Source organism: Chanodichthys erythropterus, chromosome 10 (genome assembly GCF_024489055.1).
Source record: "Chanodichthys erythropterus isolate Z2021 chromosome 10, ASM2448905v1, whole genome shotgun sequence".
In the NCBI taxonomy this organism is placed as follows: domain Eukaryota; kingdom Metazoa; phylum Chordata; class Actinopteri; order Cypriniformes; family Xenocyprididae; genus Chanodichthys; species Chanodichthys erythropterus.
In genome coordinates, this window is record NC_090230.1 from 53,880,633 (window position 1) to 53,901,362 (window position 20,730).

Here is a 20,730-nt window from a genome sequence, read left to right on the forward strand (position 1 = left end):
GTTGTTGATAGGTATGCTAAGCTAACTGGCTGCACTCAATGTTTTGTCTGACTCGTTCGTGTGGCAGATATACGAGATGAATTTTAGGTTTTGAGGCAGTGCCACCAAATTTTGCATATAGCATCTTTAGTTTAGGTTTAGAGAGAAGAGGAGAGGAATACGAGAGGAGGGTGAGTGTTAACGTTTGTAATCTGTTAACATTGCTTGCTAGTTGTTAGTCCAACAGCCATTTATGTGTATAATTGATTATTTTCGGTTTGGTTTATATTGTTTATCAGTAGCATTTCTTTCTATATCAGTGTTTATGCTTGTTTCTAAACGACAAATGATTTGTAAAATATCATTGATATTATCATCGTATTTATACTGCAATAATTTCACACCAAGAGACCTAAACTGTAACTGTTCAGCCTGCATCTCAATCTCAAGACAGGGTACCTTATTATATGTTTGACAAGAAATTAGAGTTCAGCTCAGTTATGTAAATGTGATCTGTTAAGTGAGATATATATATCTATATATATATATATATATATATATATATATATATATATATATATATATATATATATATACACACACACACACATGCCATGTCGCATTTTATTTCTTCAACCAAAATGGTGCTAAACAGCACCAACAGTGGTTCTTTGGCTCGTAAAGAACCTTTAAAGGGGTTTAATATGTTTTTTGTACGGAAGTTGTGCTATATAACACCTTAACCACCCCAAAGAACCACTGAAGAACCGCTGAAGAACTATACAGTCGCTTAACAGGTTCTGTATGCAGTAGCGGTGCTATATAGCACCTCAGTCTGAAGAACTGTTGAAGAACCACTGAAGCACCAAGACTTAGTGATTCGCCTATGATACGAGCCAAAGAACTACTTTTATTACTATATAGCACTATATTTTATATATACAGCTATGGAAAAAATTAAGAGACCACTCCAAGTTCAGAAATCAATATTAAGTGGTCTCTTAATTTTTTTCCATAGCTGTATATATATATATATATATATATACTCACACACACACAAACATATACATAGTCAGCTAGATAGATATACACATAGATAGACATACACACAGTCAGCTAGATAGACTCATGTTTTCCATAAAAAAATATAAAAATTAAATATATATCTCCGGTGATACATACTTACCTGAACGTGACTGAAACAGCTCTCTGACTTTTCTCAGGACCCTAATGCAGTCTGCATCAGAGACTGTGGAGAATGCCTCCATCCTGTCAGGTGGCTCGACACAGGACGGTCATCGGCTCTGGATCGGCAACATTGACCCCAAAATCACAGAGTGAGTGTTTGCCTGCGCATGAAAACCAATGCTGCACTGCCTCTGAGGCAGACCTGCGGCCCTGCCTGGGTGATTGATTAGCCAAGTGTGTCTTTGTGCTGGAGAATGAGCAGATGACGACAAGGCGTGTTAAAGAGAGCCACTCGGCCGTGGAGACCTGTTTTGCTGAGGGGCTGCCATCATTTCTCATTCACCTGGCGTGTTTACTTTGTGAACCTGTAGCGGCTGCTCAAGGTGGAGAGGGGGTGGCTGGGTGACACGGAAGGGAAGCACGAGAGAAATAGCACACGTTGCGAGAGTGCCCCTGGAAAATGTACGGCTTGCCCGGGCTGGCGTCTAGACAGGCGTTTCCTTCCCTCTCGCTTCTCTGTTTTTCTTTAAATAACCTGCTTGAATGAAAACAGCCGTGATGCCCACAGGCTGGTGATTGGGAAGATTAATTAGTTCACATGCTGGGAGTGTTTGTAGTAGTGAGTTCCACTTCAGGGTCCTGCAGATCTTGCGCACACACACACAGACACAGTCCTGCTATGTGAGGTCAGCGTTCACCCAAAGGCTATTTTTTTCTGGGGTTTCCAAGTAAGTGGATAATTGAGAGCAGTAATTGAGTTGGGAGGTAAAAAGGTGCTTTAGGTATTGCACTGTAGCGGCTGTGGATGGATCATCAGAGAGATTTATGAAGAAACCAAGACGAGAGGTAAAAGCTTTGAGTTATTGGTGTTGATGGGTCAACTGGTTACAGCACAATAACCTTTTGCAACAGTATGGCATTTTGGACTTGTTTTCACCTGTTTGGTGATCAAAACACATTTTTTTGATGGCCGATACCAATTTCTTAGAGAGAAGGGTGGCCGATACGATACATATGATATTTCAATATTTAATTTAAATAACATGCATAACAATTGCTGCAATGAAATTTAGATTAAGGCTAAATTACAAATAAATAATTTTAAAATTAATCAATATAAAAAGTTGATTTTGATTAAAAAATAAACAGATTTATGCTTTGGTATGCTTTCTTGATTTTGTAAACTATTATGGTATTTTGCACAAATAAATATTTGAAACATTTATAAAAAGAAAGTAAGTAATCAACAGTCAGTAATCTGGTAAATTTGTCAATTACTGGAATCATATTTTCTCAAAAAAAAAAAAAAGAAAAGACCGGGTAATGCTACTTTCACACACAGTACACAGTGAAAATGACATGAATCTGAGTGGCCAACTGAATATAGCACAGCATAGTTTGAAATTAAGAATTTAAAGATTACACTTGCATCAGTGCTCAGGTGCTCTTTTTGTCGTTGTCAAAATAAGAGTCCCGTAGCTGTCAAAATAAAAGTGGCTTCAGACAATTATAGTCCAAAAAGAAAAATGTATCGACCTTTGCCGATTAATTTAAAAATGTCACATATCGGTCAACCACTACTAGTCAGTTCTACAGTTTTTAAAAAAAAGCAACCAGAAAATCTTGTAACCACATTGCTTTTGTAGTGTGCACTCTAATCTGTCCTAATGCATCTCAGACAATGAAGTCACCTGTCAGTCAACCATTGCTCTAAAATAAGAGTTTTAAAAGCTTTTAAAAGAAAATACCAGTTTGATGAAAACATTTGGAATATCCCAAACTCATACAGACTTCTTCAGTGTGCCATGTCCAATAGGGGTTTCACCAGCTAGTCTAGTAGTAAGTTATGAAACCTTCCCCTGGTTTCACAGATGAGGTTTAAGTCTAGTCTCAGACTAAAATGCATGTTTGAGCTTTTATTAATAGAAAGCAACTTGCACTGACATGTCTTAAAATATGTCAGTGCCACTGTTTTGTCTCAGTGAACACCAGTAATGTTTTTTTTTCTAGGGCATGTTTATAAAAGGTACTTAAATTCAAGTAAGGCCTAATCCTAGCTTAATCTAAGTCCTGTCTGTGAAACCAGACCCATATTTTTTTTATTTAAGTCTGATCGCAAGTTGTTACAGAGATGCATTTTAGCTGCATTGTTAATACAGAGTGTAAACAGTAATGTGCCTAAGCTGTCCACTTGTGATTGGCTCACCTGAGACAGATGTTGTTTATACTTATACATTTGGCAGGTGTTTTTATACAGGTGTAAGCAGGACCTTTGCCAACCCCATTCACGTGCAGTGTTTGTTTTTGTATAGTAGATAGTAGTGAGATGACAGGACAAGAAGGCAGAAAGCAGCAGAAGGGGATCAAACTCAGCTCAATATGTCAGATCTCAATTATGTCTAGGTTAAATTTCACCCAAAAATCAAAAGAAAAACTTTATAATAATCTATAGCTGTGCAGAAGTGGGTGCTTAATTATAATAAAAAATTGTCACAGTACAAAAAATAATTTTAGTGGCCTAAAACACAAGCTTCATTTCTTAGTGCAAAATATTTGTGTGAAATATGACATTTCTTGACAGTTTTTGTGAAATTTACCCAGTAGTTTTTGGCATTGAACACAAAAACACAATATGAACACTCCATTTGTCTCTCTTATGTTATATATAACAAGCAATTATCATCTGTCAGTTTGCTATAAATTTAGCAAGCTAAAGTAGCATTTTGGAAATTAAAATATAGGAAAAATCAGCTGTGAGCCTTCAAGCCTAGTTTCTGATGTAACAGTAATTCATTTAAAAAAACTTTTTTTCAGTCATTCCATCATGTCACTTTACAAACAGCCTTATTTATTTAATATGATCAATCTTAATACATCACCATTTTGGAAAAGCCTGTGAAGTTCACATTTACAGTTCTGCAAATAGTCACCAACAAATTTCAGTCCTACAAAAAGAAAATCATTCTGTTCTTTCAGTGTAAACAGTCTCTTCTTAGTGCTAATCCATCTACTTTACTGACCGTAAGTTTCACCATCATCATTACATTAATCACAAGCTGTAGCTAGATGGAAAATTACAGTTTCTGGACACATTTGAGCAGTTGCTCAATTCTTCTCATTTCTTTTCCACTGAAACGTGTTATAAATGTATAATGCTGATAGTCAGTGCTTGGGCACCATGACAAGTCACATTGCTGAAATTGCCCAAGTCTCATACTTTCCACCCAACTCTCTGACAAGGGTGTGTCTTAATCTGCTAGTCAGCTAAGTACACTTCCAGAGGAATCAGCCTTTTCTAGAGCTGTCTTATTGTCATAATCATTCTAAAACTGGAAACCTAGTCATCAGTGTCCCGATATCAAGAAATCCCGATATACAGATTTACATCATAGGGAACTAGAAAGTGTAATGAGACAAGGGGTGTGCAGCAGTGCCTGCTTCTGTATCTTTAACAATCTCAAAATTATTTGTATCTATATTCAGATAAATCCAGAAGTGGGCTTGGCTTTGAATAGAAGTTTGTGAAATTACATGCAAAGCCCATTTAAATGAAAATTTGTTCCCTTCATAGTTTTTAACAGTTATTCCTTGAGTAGCTCATAGTTCCTAGAACTATTTGCGGAAGTACCCGCTTGTTGGCATGTTCCCACCACAGGAACTAGGAATGATTTTAGTTCTAGGAACTCATTTTGGGGGAACTAAATTAGCTCCTACTTCAGAGTAGGGTCTAACCCAGCACAATAGGAACTACCAGTGACTTAAGTGTATGCTGATTGGCCGAACACACGCGAAACACGAGCACTCGCCATTTTTTTAAAAAAAAGGCTGTGTACACAAAGATTATAGCCTATATATTTACTCCACAAACTAACTCTACGAACATAGAAAACAGTGATAGATGAACCACTCAATCTTTACACTAAGGAGAAAATCCAATGCAACTTACTAAACACACATTATTCAGACCGTATGCTGCGCTTACACCAACTTTTTAAATTGTGTATTCTTATCAAAGGCTTATTTAATATTTTATGATCTAAATTCTTAATCCTTTTTAAAGCACCTGCATACCAAAGCAAATTTCTTGTACATGTTGTAGGCTACTTGGCAATAAAAGTGGATTCTGATTCTGATACTTTGGACCAAGAAAAACATGCTCAACTAGTGACATTAGGCATTTACCACATGGCAAACGCAAATACTTTTTCATATACCGTCTACTTTCTTTGTATAATAGATCTATATAACATATATTATACAGGACTGAAAACAGATCATAAACAAATGGATAATAGGAGTATTGTGTGCTCAGGCGCTGGCTTTCTCAGCGCCCTGAAAATAAAAGTCCGCCACACTGTCAAAATAAAAATCACAACAACAAGCACAGCCCCAGGACTCTGAACCGGTTCAAGGAACGAAAACGAAAGCTGGAAACGAACGAAATTTTGACCGGAAGGTAACCAGAAACGGAAACGAAATCAAATGTAATCTTACTGAACAGAAACGCTCATTTGAAATGGCCATTAACCGGTTAATAACGTTATTTTATCGTTCTGTTTAATATTTTGATTTGGCAGTCAACCAATCATGAATTGAAGTAGTACAGCCTATGCAAACGTGACGCATCCAACGCAATTGAAATGCCCGTGCTCAGTCTACAGTGAGTGAAATGCCCGCGCTCACGCTCTAAAGTGAGTGAAATACCCGTACTGATGCGCTCAGGCTCAGCTGTCAAGTCATCGTAGGTTAGGCAAGTCACAATGGCAATGCCCTGGCATTAGTTTTTCCGATGATATATGTCACCAACTGTCAAGCATTAGGCCTACATTTAAGTGAAAATGAATGTCAAGTAATATGAAGTTTGTTGTGTGTTTTGAAACCAGAAACGAATGGATAATAGGAGTACTATGTGATCAGGCTCTGGTGTTCTCAGCGCCGTGAAAATAAGTCCGCCACACTGTCAAAATAAGAGTCACAACAACAAGCACAGCCACTGACAGGGCTCTGAACCGGTTCAAGGAGCGAAAACGAAAGCTGGAAACGAACATAATTTTGAACGACAGTAGAACATGAGTTCACACAACGCCACATCACGCAGCTGCAGCGCATCTGTGAACGGAGAAAACAGAATAAAATTATAGGCCTACGTAACACATATAAAATAAAATGGAATATTTAGGCCTATAGGCTACACAAAATATTTCGCTTAAATAATTAGGTCTACAGATTAACAAAACGAAAGTGGTTCATTGTTGTGCACTCCAAAGATCTAGGAAAGGAAACAGACATTCTGCTTTAAGTGTCTTCTGTAAATGTATGAATTATGTCTTGCTTTTACCTGTATGACCATAAATTATGGAGTACAGTTTACTGTCATAGAAGGGAAAAATATTCTCACACGCGCAAACAAATTCTTGCATTGCTTACTTGATATCGCAGCCTGTTAAATATTAAAATAAAATACAATCAACCAAACATATAAAACGCTAACTGCTCAATTCAATTCTGTAATACGATCTGCCGTTTACCACCTGGGACCACCGCCTGACTGTGCTGTTATGTGAAGGATGAGGTCGATACTGCGAGTGAAGTACAAAGATTAGATAATAAATAATAGTTTAGCGTTCGTCGCGAAAATGGAAACGGTGCCAAATGAGAAAGGTAGGCTTCAGATTCACTTTAAATTAATTCATTTAGCGTCTTATTTAGTTTTATTTATAATAAATAAACCTGTTTCTCGCCTTGAATATAGCAATAGAAGCTGGAATAGTGTTAAAAAAAAGAAAAGATAATTTTAAAAAAAAAATTGTTTTGGCTTGACATATAAAGCCTGAATAGGCCAATTGTTAAATTTAGAGGTTTTGTGGTAAAATAAAATAGGGCAGTTTTGTTCATATGTTTACAAACAAGCAAAGCTATATAGGCTAGGCTATTTGTAAACATTTTATTACCAATAAATTGCATTATTTCTGAATGTAATAATAAAATGCAATGTGTATGTGACATATCTTTTTTCCTCTCAGGAATAGCGTTGGTATTTTTAACCATGCAGCAAATGGTTTTATATCTTGAAGAAATACTTTATAAACCATTGATAGTTTTTCCTTTCATTTATTAGGTTTACATTTGGACAGAATCTCGTTATGAAAGGTAATTGTAGGCCTATTGGCTAAGATGGTAAATACTCCCTTTGTTTTTTAATAAATATAATGCTGTACATATTATTATTATTATTATTATTATTAAGTAGGCTACATGCAAACAAAAAAAGTAAAAAAAAAAAAATAATAATAATAACGTTATTAACCGTTTATTTTTTTTCTAAACAAACCGGTTTCGGAATGTTAATAATACAGAAGGAATGCTGGAACAGAAACGTTAAAATACCGATCGGAGTGAAATGATTGAATTTTTTTTTTTTTTTATTTTTAAGCCCTGCAGCTTACATCACTTCAGAGTTCCTACTGTCGGTGCGATTGCACCCAGGAAAACGGCCCTAGGGCAACTATTAGTTCTCGGGGAACCACCCTGGTGGCTAGTTCCTAGAACTACCCAGTGCAAAAGCCCCTACTGAAGGTGCCAATATACTCATGGTTCTTTTTTGTTCTTTACTTAAGAGTAAAAAGAAGTTTTAAAAATTGCATGAGCTCTACAATTCACCACTTCAGTCTCATCATGTTTATTTATATAGCACTTTATACAATAGACTGCTTTAAAGCAAGCAGCTTTACAGTTTTAAACATGAAAACACAGTGTCAGTGTTTTTAATTAAAGTACTTTTAATTAGAATCAAAACATCATTTTCTAATATAGAGCAGCTCTCCAGTGTGATCATGTTTTTACTTGCGTCTGACCTCGATGAACTGAACAGAAGTGAACCAGAGGAGATGTCAATGAAGGTGGAGCCACAGTGCCACACCTATTACATAATCGCCACGGCCCAATGGTAGCCAGAGCAAACTTTTCTAAAAAGTTCATTTTGGTGAGCCGTTTTGAACTCCTGGCTAAAACGAACTCCTTTGTGTTGGCCTGATTTTGTTCGGAATGACATCAGACCAGCTTGTTCTTCAGTTTCGCTTGAAGTATGTCGGGGCCTTAATCCTGCAGTTTGAGTGACATTCTGACAGCAGGTGCTGAAGATTGACCGACCCATAATGAGGACGGCGATGACATTTCTTCGCATTTCCGTCTAATGAAAATATCCGTCAACATTTACGGAGCTCCACCCCATCATGCATGCACAGCCTTTCTGACACAAACATACAAACTCTTTATTTCAGGGTTCGTTTCCCACAGTTAAAGCCTGTGGTGGACGCGACACGTTCACACAAAGCAGGGGCTGCTGTCGTAATAACAGGTTGACATATTGACCTGTCCATGCTCCGCTGGGGCCCATTTAGGGCCGGTGATGGATCTACCATGTGCCGCAGGTTGTTTGTGCTTTTGGAGCTCTGCTTTGCATTGTCTGTTACGTGGGCAGCAGGGAACAAGAGGCCCTATCCGATGGGACGGCCGAGGAGGAAAACGGCACTGGCCTTAGACCACACCCTTCAGTCATCTGAAATAGACACGTGTCTGTTGGAAACGCTCCTTGACCTTGATATCCGTGCTGATTTCTTGATTCTGTGCTGCAAAGTTTCTCAAGGTCTGCAACTGCACACTGCGATACTGAAACGGGAGACGTTGCAGGTGGGTGGGCAGCGCTCCGATGATTTTGGCCCAAACAGATGACATGCTTGGCTCATGTCAACACTTACTCCATAATACTCCAAGCTCCTTGGACAGACCCCTTCTTCCTCCCAACAGCACATTTTATGGCCCTCTGGGGATGTGCATTGTGGTCTGAAAAAAATCTGCAGGTTGTCCCTTTGAGTCAGGCCACTATCAAATCTTCAATCTGCGGCAAGTCAGGAAGATCCCGTGGCCCAAGCCTGAGAGGGTGGTGGCTGGGAAAGTGCGAAATACTACTTGGAGAAAAGCTCCTGGGAGAGAAGGGGAAAACATTAATACTGAAGCCAGGACCCCCAGTTCTATCTGTGTTCCTACCTTTCCAGGATTAAAAATAACCTCAACCACCCGAAACAATAAAGAAATCCCAGGCATCTCCTCGTCTCGGTATAAGAGGCTACTCCCAGACCACTCTGCCTGTCATGCTAGAAGAACAACAATATAGCTAGTAGCTCCACAAATGTATTGTTGTTTATCCTTAGCACGTCTTTTGCACATTCCTGACACAGTTTGGTAGCTTTCCCAGCATTTTGTCAGCTGAAGGAAATGCTTGTATGCCTTCCTGAGCTGTATTACTGAATCTTTAGAATTTGGTCTGGGGGATGCCCATGTTATGCCACATCATCATCCTACGTCAAGATAAATAATTGGAGACACTGTCGACACTAGTGAAAAGATAATTCATATTTACTTGAGAATAAATGACAAGAAAGAGCAGCTAAGTTAAAGACTTACTGACCTTGACACAATGTCATGAGGGTGATATCCTGTTTCCCCCCCCCTTCATGTTTCTGCACACTGGTTGCACCACATGACACATGAAGGTTTTTAAAATTTTATAATTTCAACAAAACTGCTTATTTTGTTTTTGGAATTAATAACAAAAGATGCAAAACTACTTATTCTTTTCAAGAATTTGACCCTTTTAATGATGCTTTTTAAAGTAAAAAAAAAGTAAAACATTGTGTGAAAATATTGCATTTTTTAAATGTGATTTTGAATAAATTAATAGACAAAAAAAGCATCATGTCATTGACTGTTGACATTGTGCTCTTTAAATGTGGGTTTGCCAACAAACTGAAAAAACTGTGGGTGCAAATAGAGTTGTGCTCGTGCAGCATCAAGTCACATTAAATGTCAACCGTTTGGATGACGTACAGGTGAACAAGGGTGCAAATGTTCTCTCTTATGTATGGACGGCATGCTAGACTGCTCTCGAATGCTGTGGACATGGTTGTTTGAAGAAGCCTGTTTGTACTCTCTCTTTGTTTGAATAGCACAGGTTCAGCGTAAAGTTCTCTTGGAAAGAAATTCATTACTCTTGTTTTACAAGCGCTTTCAGTTTTTACTTGTACTCCTAGCTGCATCAAAAAATTGACCGGTTGCTTTTCTTTCATAGAGTTATTTTTTAGTAAACGTCACCAAACCCTCTATTTTTTATTTATTTATTTATTTATTTTAATCTTTTATTCAAATAGAGACCATGCCCAGTCGGCTGGCCCATTCTGGTATGCAGCACCCACTTTTCACAATTAAATCAATTCCCAATGGATGCACTTCCCAATTTCCCTTGGAAAAATGGCACATTTCAGAAGTAGAATGAGTTGCGAATTCCATTTCATGTTGACGTGTTCCGACACATTGAACTATGTGATCATGTGGGCATTGTGAATTTAAATCTGGCTTGCAACATTTCAAAGTTACGTCCCTGTCATCCCAATCGGTTGCTTTATATATTTTGAAGAATGTTGTATATGTTTGTCTAGTGAATGTCAATGGGGCCCATAACAAAATAATCAGTAAATGTTTTTGGCAATAATAAGGTGCTTAAGGCGAACCAGTTATTTCCCATGTCTTCTATTGGCTATTACCGGACGGCAGGTTATAGAAGCTGCACTCGTCGTAATTGTTTGTCTTAAATTAAACTCTCGAGGGAATTTAGTCTTCCGCTTTTTTATGTCCTCATTGTCCCCCTGATGTATCCTTTGTATTGTGTGAATAAAAGATTTACAGCAGCTAAAAAGGTGTAAAGAGACCTGTCATTCTTATCAAGCCTTACTTACAAAGAATTATGATTCCATGACATGCATTTTTCCCTTGTGGCCTTAATAATGGTTATCACTCATTTTTTATTCTTGGTCAGTACATTTATTTATGCCATTTGCTAAAGGAAGCATCATGAATCTCATCATGAGTGCCAAACCCCTATTTATTGTAGGTATTTTGCAAAAATGTAAATAGAATTCAAAGTAAAAATACCTCACTCTCTGTTCCTGCAGGTACCACCTAGTGAAACTCCTGGAGAAGTTTGGCAAAGTGAAGCAGTTTGACTTCCTGTTCCATAAGTCAGGTCCTCTGGAGGGCCAGCCGAGAGGATACTGCTTTGTCAACTTCCACACCAAAGAGGTTCTGTTCATTCTACTTTACAACATATGTGAATTAAAAACCCAAAATACCAAAGGAAGTGTCAGTTTTGATCCAGTAATGATATGCAAGTCCTTAAGAGGCACCCAGACAGCTTTTGAGATAAGGAACTGTTCACTCTCTGGAGTGTAATATGAGGCAGTCCCAAGGGTGTTGTTGAAGGGGAAATGTGTGTTTACAGATCTCATTCACACCCTTCGTAAGAGCTTGGAAAACTAGTGATCCATCATCAGCCATTATTGTTCCCTATCATTACACCATGCTTCCAGCAAAGCCGAAAGTAGCAAACAAACACACAGGAAGGATTGGAATCCAGAGACTTCAGAAGAGACTCTTCAGAGACTATCTTTGAGCAGGACAAATGGTGGATTTCAAATGTAGATGGATGATCAGGAGTGAAATAATTCACTCTTGTGTCAGACAAAGTATAGTGACATGTTTATAGATGCATGCCTGATGGTGATCATCATAAAAGCATACAATTTTTTATTCTGTCCATCACAGGAGGCTGAACGGGCTATTCAGTGTCTGAATGGAAAATTGGCACTTTCTAAGAAGTTAGTGGTGCGTTGGGCTCATGCTCAGGTAAAGGTGAGTGTCACAAGTCAAGTATCTCAAATTGCAATTACTATTGTTCATACTATAGCTTAGTAGTTAGTTAAAATCTCTAACCCATGGTAACTCATTGTACACTGTTTTTGCATAATGGATGACATGAAGCATTTAATTTTCTAAGCAATCAGACTTTAGATTTTTGTCTGACAGATGATAAAACGGTACAAAATCCAATAGACTTATATTGAAGGAAGGCCATATCTAGAAGCCAGAATATAATAGGTAGGCCATGTTCAGAATACAGATTGTTCAGATTGGATTTTTCATCTTTTGTTGTTTGAGATTTTAATGGCTGATGCTGATGTCTTCGAGAACACGGTGGATGATAAAGCTTGTAAATATATCACGCAATTTAATTTAAATATAGTAAATAACACATAACATTGCTGAAATAAAACATTTATTTTATATAATATTTGCTTCTTACTTCTTGATTCTATTTTGTAATCATACTTTATTACCTGTTTTTTCACAAATAAAGAAATTGTTAAAAATATACATTTCCATTTAAAAGTTTAGGGTCGGTAAGTTTTTATTCATTTATGTCTCTTAAGCTCACCAAGGCTGCTTTTATTTGATCAAAAATACAGTAAAAATAGTAATATTGTAGAACATTATTACTATTTAAAATAACTTAAATTACATTTGAAGATATATTGAAATATTATTTCTCTGATGTCAAAGCTGAATTTTCAGCATCATTAACCCAGTCTTCAGTGTCACATGATCCCTCAGACATCATTCTAACATGCTGATTTGATGCTCAAGAAACATTTCTCTTTATTATCATTGTTGAAACAGATGTGCTACTTAATATTTTTTGTCGAAACTGATATTTTTTTCAGGATTTTGTGATGAATAGAAAGTTCGAAAGAACAGCATTTATTTGATATAGAAATCTTTTGTAACAGTATGGCTGTTTCTCAATTTCAAGAACTCAAAGAACGGACTTGTTTTCTTGTGGTGACTGGTCTTGCCAGTCTATCTTGACAGGACAAATTCAGAAGGATGCGAGGACACAGAACGCATCTTTGTGAGAATTGAGATGTGCTTTGGTCTTGTTGCTCAGCTGACCATCCCAGCATATTAGAAGTAGTGACTAATGCACAATAAATACAACACAACATCACAAACAAATTTCAAAACCTTTTTAAAGCATTTCTTTCATATTATTATAGACATTATTTGCATATTTTATATCATTTTATTTATGCTTTGTCAATGTAAAATACTGCAGGCTTTCTCCAGGTCTTTATCACTTTTTAAAATGAAGGAAAACAAAGCAAAAAATGTTTACTTTCACAAGCCGTCACATATTTGCGAATTTGCAGCGGAAATCTCTTAAGTGAGAAAAAGATGTTTAAAGCTTACAGGCTTCCGTAAGTCATCTGCCTGCAGTGTCTTCTGGGATTTCTAACCAGAGGTGGTCTTATTATTGGGAGATACGAGGGTCTGTGGCTCTACCATTGGAGAAAGCATAAAGGCTAACTCTGATCACGTGTGCCTTGATAACCAATCACATTATGGCCTTGACGTCATTGAATTTCATTGTGCGACAGTCATCCACTGTTTGAGGATACCATAGAAATGAATAAGTGCCGTAAACTGAACACACCTGTCGTGTAATTCTCCATGACTTCTCTTGATAGATAAATCCAAAACAAATGTTGAAGATTAGCCAATGGGATATCGATTCATTAAATAAGCTATTTCCTCTCAAACGCAGTTCACTGAGCGTAGTGAAGCCTCTCCTCCATTGACATCTATTAAAAAATGGCCTCTTGTCTCCTTCCCTGCAGCGTTAGCAGGCGTTACACATTTTTCAGCTAAGCTTGCAGGCTTGCCTTCAAGTGGCTTTGTTCAAATGGTTCGATTCTCTCAAGTCTGCACTCAATGCATCCTCGATATCAAGAACACATCCTAGTACTTTCATGCGTCCTCATTCTTGCGTTCTTGAGTATTGGAATTGAACTTTGATGGCTGATGATGTAGTATGAGAACTCAAGATTCAAAATCGCTTAAAGGTGCCATCGAACGTTTTTTTTTTACAAGATGTAATATAAGTCTAAGGTGTCCCCTGAATGTGTCTGAAGTTTCAGCTCAAAATACCCCATAGATTTTTTTTAATAAATTTTTTTAACTGCCTATTTTGGGGCATAATTAGAAATGCACCGATTCAGGCTGCGGCCCCTTTAATTGCTCGCGCTCTCCGCCCCCTCCCGAGCTCTCGACTCTATCATTGCATAAACAAAGTTTACACAGCTAATATAACCCTCAAATGGATCTTTACAAAGTGTTCGTCATGCATGCTGCATGCATGAGTCGGATCATGTGAGTATAGTATTTATTTGGATGTTTACATTTGATTCTGAATGAGTTTGATAGTGCGCCCTGGTTAACGTCTAATGCTACACTGTTGGAGAGATTTATAAAGAATGAAGATGTGTTTATGAATTATACAGACTGCAAGTGTTTAATAATGAAAATAGTGATGGCTCTTGTCTCTGTGAATACAGTAAGAAACGATGGTAACTTTAACCACATTTAACAGTACATTAGCAAACATTTAGAAAGACAATTTACAAATATCACTAAAAATATCATGATATCATGGATCATGTCAGTTATTATTGCTCCATCTGCCATTTTTTGCTGTTGTTCTTGCTTAATTACCTAGTCTGATGATTCAGCTGTGCACAGATCCAGACGTTAATACTGCCTGCCCTTGTGTAATGCCTTGAACATGGGCTGGCATATGCAAATATTGGGGGCGTACATATTAATGATCCTGTACCGTAACAGTCGGTGTTATGTTGAGATTCGCCTGTTCTTCGGAGGTCTTTTAAACAAATGAGATTTATATAAGGAGGAAACAATGGAGTTTGAGTCTGACTGTATGTAATTTCCATGTACTGAACTCTTGTTATTCAACTATGCCGAGGTAAATTCAATTTTTAATTCTAGGGCACCTTTAAGAGTGCATATTAAGAAATGGCCTAAACTTCTCTTTACAGTCAATTTTGATCAATTAATGTGGCCTTGCTGAATAAAACTGTTACTTACTGACTACAAAACCTTACTGACCCCAAACTTTTGAACTGTAGTGTATGAATAAAAAAAGATAATTGTAACTAAACAGTAATTGTAACTAACAGTAATATGGAAAATCTGGAATCACATTTTTAAAAATAAATACCAGGCAATGTTAATAAAAAAAACAGGCAATACTAATTACCTTCCCACCAATCTTATTTCTTACTTAACAGTGGTACCCCCTTTGACAGCGGCAACAACTATAGGCCAAAGTTTCCCAGTTTTTTGTGTATATGTTTAAATACTGCAGTCATGAAAAGCGTAATCAATGGAAACATCATCCATTGCTAAAGTGTCACGCACGGTGAACCTAAACAGGTTAGCATATAACTTGAAGAGTTAGAAGAGTGAAGTCTAGAAGAGTGTGAACAATGCCATATAGTCCTGGGGGTGGGCTGTTTTGACTTGGGCCAGTACGGCCACCTAGTAACCACTCAAAACATCCTAGCAGCAAGCTAAAAACACTCACAGCACCTTAGCAACCACGACAACTATGCGTCATGGCAGCCAACTTTTCATGTGCACCACTCACATTTTTTCATCAGAAAATGTAAATTTCTAGTCTGTACTGTAACTTCTGTCGATCCTGGACATTCATTTATGCTTCTAGTTGTATAGCTTGTTCCATGGAATATCTGGATGCTGCTACAACAAAACATGAACAGATCAGGGATCATCACACCTATAGTTAAGCTATAGAGAGGGGCTCTTCAGGCTTCCCTGCTCCTTAACAATAGGCAGCTGCCGCTGGGAGTGAGGAAATCCTGTATGGTTGAGAATCACGCCCCTTTGCCCCTCCCCGTCTGAGGGGAAAGGGACACCAGGTTGGGGTCAAGGTCAACAGTGCAGAGTTGTTGACGACAAGCAGCAGCAGACAGGTCCTCATGACCACCTCCACCCAACATTGTGCTTATTGTGAGGCTGGTGAAAGTGTTTGTGTGGATCCGTTTGGCCATCTCACTGACAAGACCTGTGATATATACTGTGTTTATATTAGCCGTGCCCTTTGAAGCCCCTGAGTTCACTGTCTGATAAATGTACGAGAGCACAGTATAGTGATCTAAAGGAAAATAAACAAAAGGAAAATTATGAACTGTAATGTAATGTAATGTATAGGATCAGAAACTGACTGTAAAAACTTTGCTTTTGCTTTTGCTTTTAAATAAATAAGAAATCAAAGTTTACTTTGATACATATTCCTGGTCTTAGTATGCATTATTTTACAAGAATTTTGTGCTTAAGTACCAAGAACTTGAATGTTTTTTAATTTTCTAGAAGAAACTGCTTACCCATGCAAAGTACATTGTCATGTTGCGACTGCGCTGCTGTCTGAATGCTGACCAAAAAAAAACAAATAAACAAACAAAAAAACACACTCTTGTATATATGCCAGTCACGAATGGGAGAACAAATTTACAGTGAATAACAACGTGAATAATGTGAATAATTTTACAGTGAATAATTTATTTTTAGTTTTTGTAATTTAATAAAAAAATTATATTTTTTTCTTTTTTCTTTTTTTTTTTCAAAAAGTTAAAACTGAAACAGCATGCAGTTTTCATTGTTTTGTTGTCAATAAAAATATTTTATTTAAAAAAAAAATGTTTATCTGAGGAAATAAAGCCAAAATAAATGTTTATTCACATCAGTTTTTCATTAACTGAATTAAAGCTAAATTTAAAAAATATTTAAAATGTTTTATTATTATTATTATTATTATTATTATTATTATTTAATTTTAGGAATCATATGGTTGCATGATTGGGTTGTGCCCAGGTATTCCTACGTTCAAACGGAGGTGATATTGATATATTTGATATTTTGGCCCCTAGATGTGGTCATTCAATAAAAGTCCATGTTTTTTTGTTTTGTTTTTTTTCTCCTGTTTTATTGTCCACCAGGTCTGATTGCTTTGAAAAGTAATAGCCCTGTTCCAAATGAATGTTTGAAGTATTATTCATGTATGTTCAGCCAAAATTTACTTTTGAAACGGCAAGCACTTATTAGCAGCATTGGCTAACTGATCATGATCTAAACAAATTGATCCCAACAGATAAAATTCCCGTTCTAAAAAGAAATAAGTCCCAGCCCACACCATTTGCAAGCTGATATTCAGGTTAACTTAATAAATGTGTCACGTTTTGGAAGTTAAATGCTTTGCAAAAGCAATTTCACAATGTATTTTATTGTATTTTATATATAATATGTGGAATCCAAAGATTGTTTTAGTTAATAATACAGATATTTTCTTGCCATGTCAAATTGTTTGAGCGTGTCATTCTGTCAGTTTTTCTTTTTCATAACTGCTAAACATCACAAATTTTAAAGCATTTTCTAAACAGTCTTTGTTTTTATTCCCTACAGATTCCCATGAGCTGCTATCATCCTCATGGTCGCAAGGGTGGTTGGAGGGACATTTTTGAGTGGAATGAATGTTTATGACGTTGCATAGCCCAACTTTTCCCACACTATTCCAAGGGAGCATATGACTAATAAGCAGCCAACTCTTTGTTTTTCTGGTCTCTAATGCAACCAAATGTGATTGAGTTACTAAAGGCCCGGCAAGTTTAACCAACCCTCAGTGCATGTTGTCCCAGTGTCTCACAAACTGTCTTGTATCCATCCTGGTGTGTGTTTGTTGTCTTTCAGAAATTTGAACCCTTCAGAGGAGACAAAAATCTGCCAGCCAGTTTAGAGCCTTCGTCCAGTGAAGCAGAGGAGATGCCAACCACACTGAGGTTTGGGACATTACCGCTCTAAACCTCTCAGCTTCCTTTCATTTTTCCTATTTCTCTTTTTCCTTGTTTCAAATTTGTCCTTCAGTTTCCCTCCTGTTTTTGTTTTTGTTCTCATCTACTCCCTTTCCAAATGGCCTTGTGACTAAAGTGACTCATTTGAACTGGATAAGAAGGTTTCCTTTTCTCTTTCCTCTGCTGTTTAAAGTGTTAATGCGAAGATTCGTGCCATTGAAGCCAAGCTGCAGATGATGGAAGAAAACCCAGATGACTACTCCGGACCCTCTGCTTACATCTACAACAAGCCCCCTGATAAGAGAGACAAGAGGTCCCAGCCCTACCACAAGCAGTTCCGCAGATTCAGGAGATGACCTCTCCAAAAACTGGCCAAGTGTCGCTGAACCGAACGGACTGTGAGATGTGCGGAGATAAGCTGTTCTTGTCTCTTGGCCAGTGTGGGACTGTAGGATGTCATGAGAAGAGGGACTCCAACACCTTTGATTTGTAGTGCTGTTCTGTTTCTCGGCCAGCGGAAGGAGTCTTTTTACTGTGAAAGACCGCTGATGTAAGCAGAACCTAACCACAAGATTCTAGTGAATTTAGTTTTTTGGATATTGATGTTGCCCAAGTAATTTCAGCCAAAAGATCAACATTCTGTCATCATTTACTCATCCCCATGTGGTTCCAAACCTGTAAGAAGATATTTTGATAAATGACTGTTGTTGTTGTTGTTTTTTATGTCAATACAATGAAAGTTAATGGGGTCCAATGTTGTTTGAACCCCAACATTGATTTGTTGTACAGGTCTGGAACATCATTTTTGGCTGAACTACCCCTTTAAGTGTTTTGCACCTTTTCAAACATCTCAATTTACACCCTTTCCTTGATATCCTTCCAGAATATAGTGTTAGTTGGGTTTTTTTATCCACTTGTAAACTGCCCCATGTGCTGCTTGCGAAAGTATTGTTGTGTGTTGTGAGTCTTATGAATCTTATCATCCAAAATCTACTTACTACTCAGACTTTGCCATTCTTTGTTACACTGTTGGAGTCTAAGGAAGCACAATATTCTGCATTGTTTATTTAACTATTAATATCTTGCCTTTTTTAAGTCTAAAGCGAAAAGGGCTTTTATCACATGATCTGGAGAGGGGCATCACAACAGTGGATGTCATCGACAGTTTGATTCAAGTGTAAATATCCAGGTATTTTGATAGATTTTGCTTCTGTCCTGTCCAAAAATAAATGAAATGGTCCATATGAGTCCAAACTGGATTCTTGTGCTTTCACTTAAAGTGGGTGTGTGTGTGTGTGTGTGTGTGTGTGTGTGTGTGGGTGTGTGTGTGTGTGTGTGTGTGTGTGTGTGTGTGTGTGTGTGTGTGTGTGTGTGTGTGTGTGTGTGTGTGTGTGTGTGTGTGTGTGTGTGTGTGTGTGTGTGTTTAAATCACAGTAAGGCCTGCTGTGTTGTTTTTGCGTTGAACTGTCTGTAATGATCGATAATAGAACCTATAATTTTAATACGTTTATTAGACTGCGACCGTTTTCAATTACGAACAGGCCTAGTGAGTACAGGCTACGGTAGTTAATCTCTTGCCATACGCAGAATTAATTATTTCATTATCAATTTAACCCTAAAATCATTTTTCTAGATTAATTAAAACCGGTTTTAAATTCGAATTAACACGCGTCATTAGCGTACTCGCGAATTTGACCCCTGTCCATTCAATTTTATGCTGCTCTCTTTTGTTTTATTTGTTCATTATAGCCTATTATTTATTTATTCTTAATTTATTGGGTTCATTTAATTTTCGACACCACCATTATTCCTGTGTGGAATAAAAATAAATCGGTCACATCGAGGCAAGTTTCCTCCGTGTAATCTGTCGATATGGTGATTACTAAAGTGCGTAAGGTCACTATTATTCCTCTTTTATCCTTATTCATTTCCAAACCTCGAAGAACAATAAATTCAAATGAAAGAGACTATGTGAGTTCTATAACTGCTGTCCCCATTGAACCTGAACGCCTTCCTTTATAATCTCTACATGCAACCCTTCATTTTAGCAGTCTCGTTCTCGTAATTCAACTGTTGCAAAAGAGAAAAGGTCTACGCCGCTCTACCTGAATATCGAATGGATATGTATTTTCCTCTCTGTTTCTCCCCCACATAATAACAGCATGACTGTTTCAGGCTTGGTAAAGGTATTTTTATCTCACATGCCCATTTTAAACCAATTCAATGGCAGATGGCATTGTGAATGCAAAGTTTGCGATAGAATCAACTGCATCAAAATATGGTGATTAGATTGGCTATGTAGCCTAAAGTTTGGTTTTTAAATATGCTTAACGATTAACACAATTTTGTTGCCATAGAAGACAGATACGACACCCTGTTGCTTGAGTGGACTTCTTTGCAAATAAAATCAATAATATAAATAATCAAAATGATACGTTTGGACAGTACGCGAATAGATGAACTGCATCAGTAAAAAATGTAAATACATTTTAACTATAGCTACAATTAACAAATACGACCAAAATATTAATTTGGAGCAGCCTGGTGTTTAAAAGAGAAAATTGTTCAAATAATGATTTTTTAATTAGGCTACTTTTTTAAAATGGAAAAGTAATTAATTTTTGGTTTCTAAATTTTATGTTCTATAAACTGGAAGATCATGTTTATTCTGTATCAATTTATGAATCAAATGTAACATGAAATATTCTTATACTATTAAATTTCAAACAGTTTTAAATATTTGTAATTAAATCATAATGCGATCGATACCAATAACAGACCAGTTAAATATTGACTTAGCATCCTGTTATTATTATTTAGCCTATTATTATTATTTTTATTATTTTTAAATCGCTAATTTGTCAGACAGTTAAAGCCCAAACATCATGCAAGGTTTCAGCAGCATCACAAAATGTCGATACATACTCAGGCCACATCTCTTCCCTCCCCTCTG

At 37.1% G+C, this 20,730-nt stretch overlaps 1 protein-coding gene across 1 annotated transcript; it reads left to right on the forward strand.

The window, feature by feature from the left end:
• The first annotated feature begins 2 nt into the window (after positions 1–2).
• rbm18 (RNA binding motif protein 18) lies at positions 3–19,030 on the forward strand. Its single transcript, XM_067398205.1, has 6 exons — positions 3–170; positions 1,203–1,316; positions 11,175–11,301; positions 11,824–11,904; positions 17,677–17,765; positions 17,971–19,030. The coding sequence occupies exons 2-6, from the start codon at positions 1,210–1,212 to the stop codon at positions 18,131–18,133; spliced, it is 567 nt and encodes a 188-aa protein (XP_067254306.1). The 5' UTR covers positions 3–170; positions 1,203–1,209; the 3' UTR covers positions 18,134–19,030.
• The last annotated feature ends 1,700 nt before the right edge of the window (positions 19,031–20,730 follow it).

Bases quoted from the DNA above. Each gene is read 5' to 3' on its own strand.
- rbm18 (XM_067398205.1), top strand. From the start codon at position 1,210: ATGCAGTCTGCATCAGAGACTGTGGAGAATGCCTCCATCCTGTCAGGT. The intron at 1,317-11,174 runs GTGAGTGTTTGC...CTGTTCCTGCAG, and splicing joins ATTGACCCCAAAATCACAGA to GTACCACCTAGTGAAACTCC. The intron at 17,766-17,970 runs GTTTGGGACATT...TGCTGTTTAAAG, and splicing joins GAGATGCCAACCACACTGAG to TGTTAATGCGAAGATTCGTG.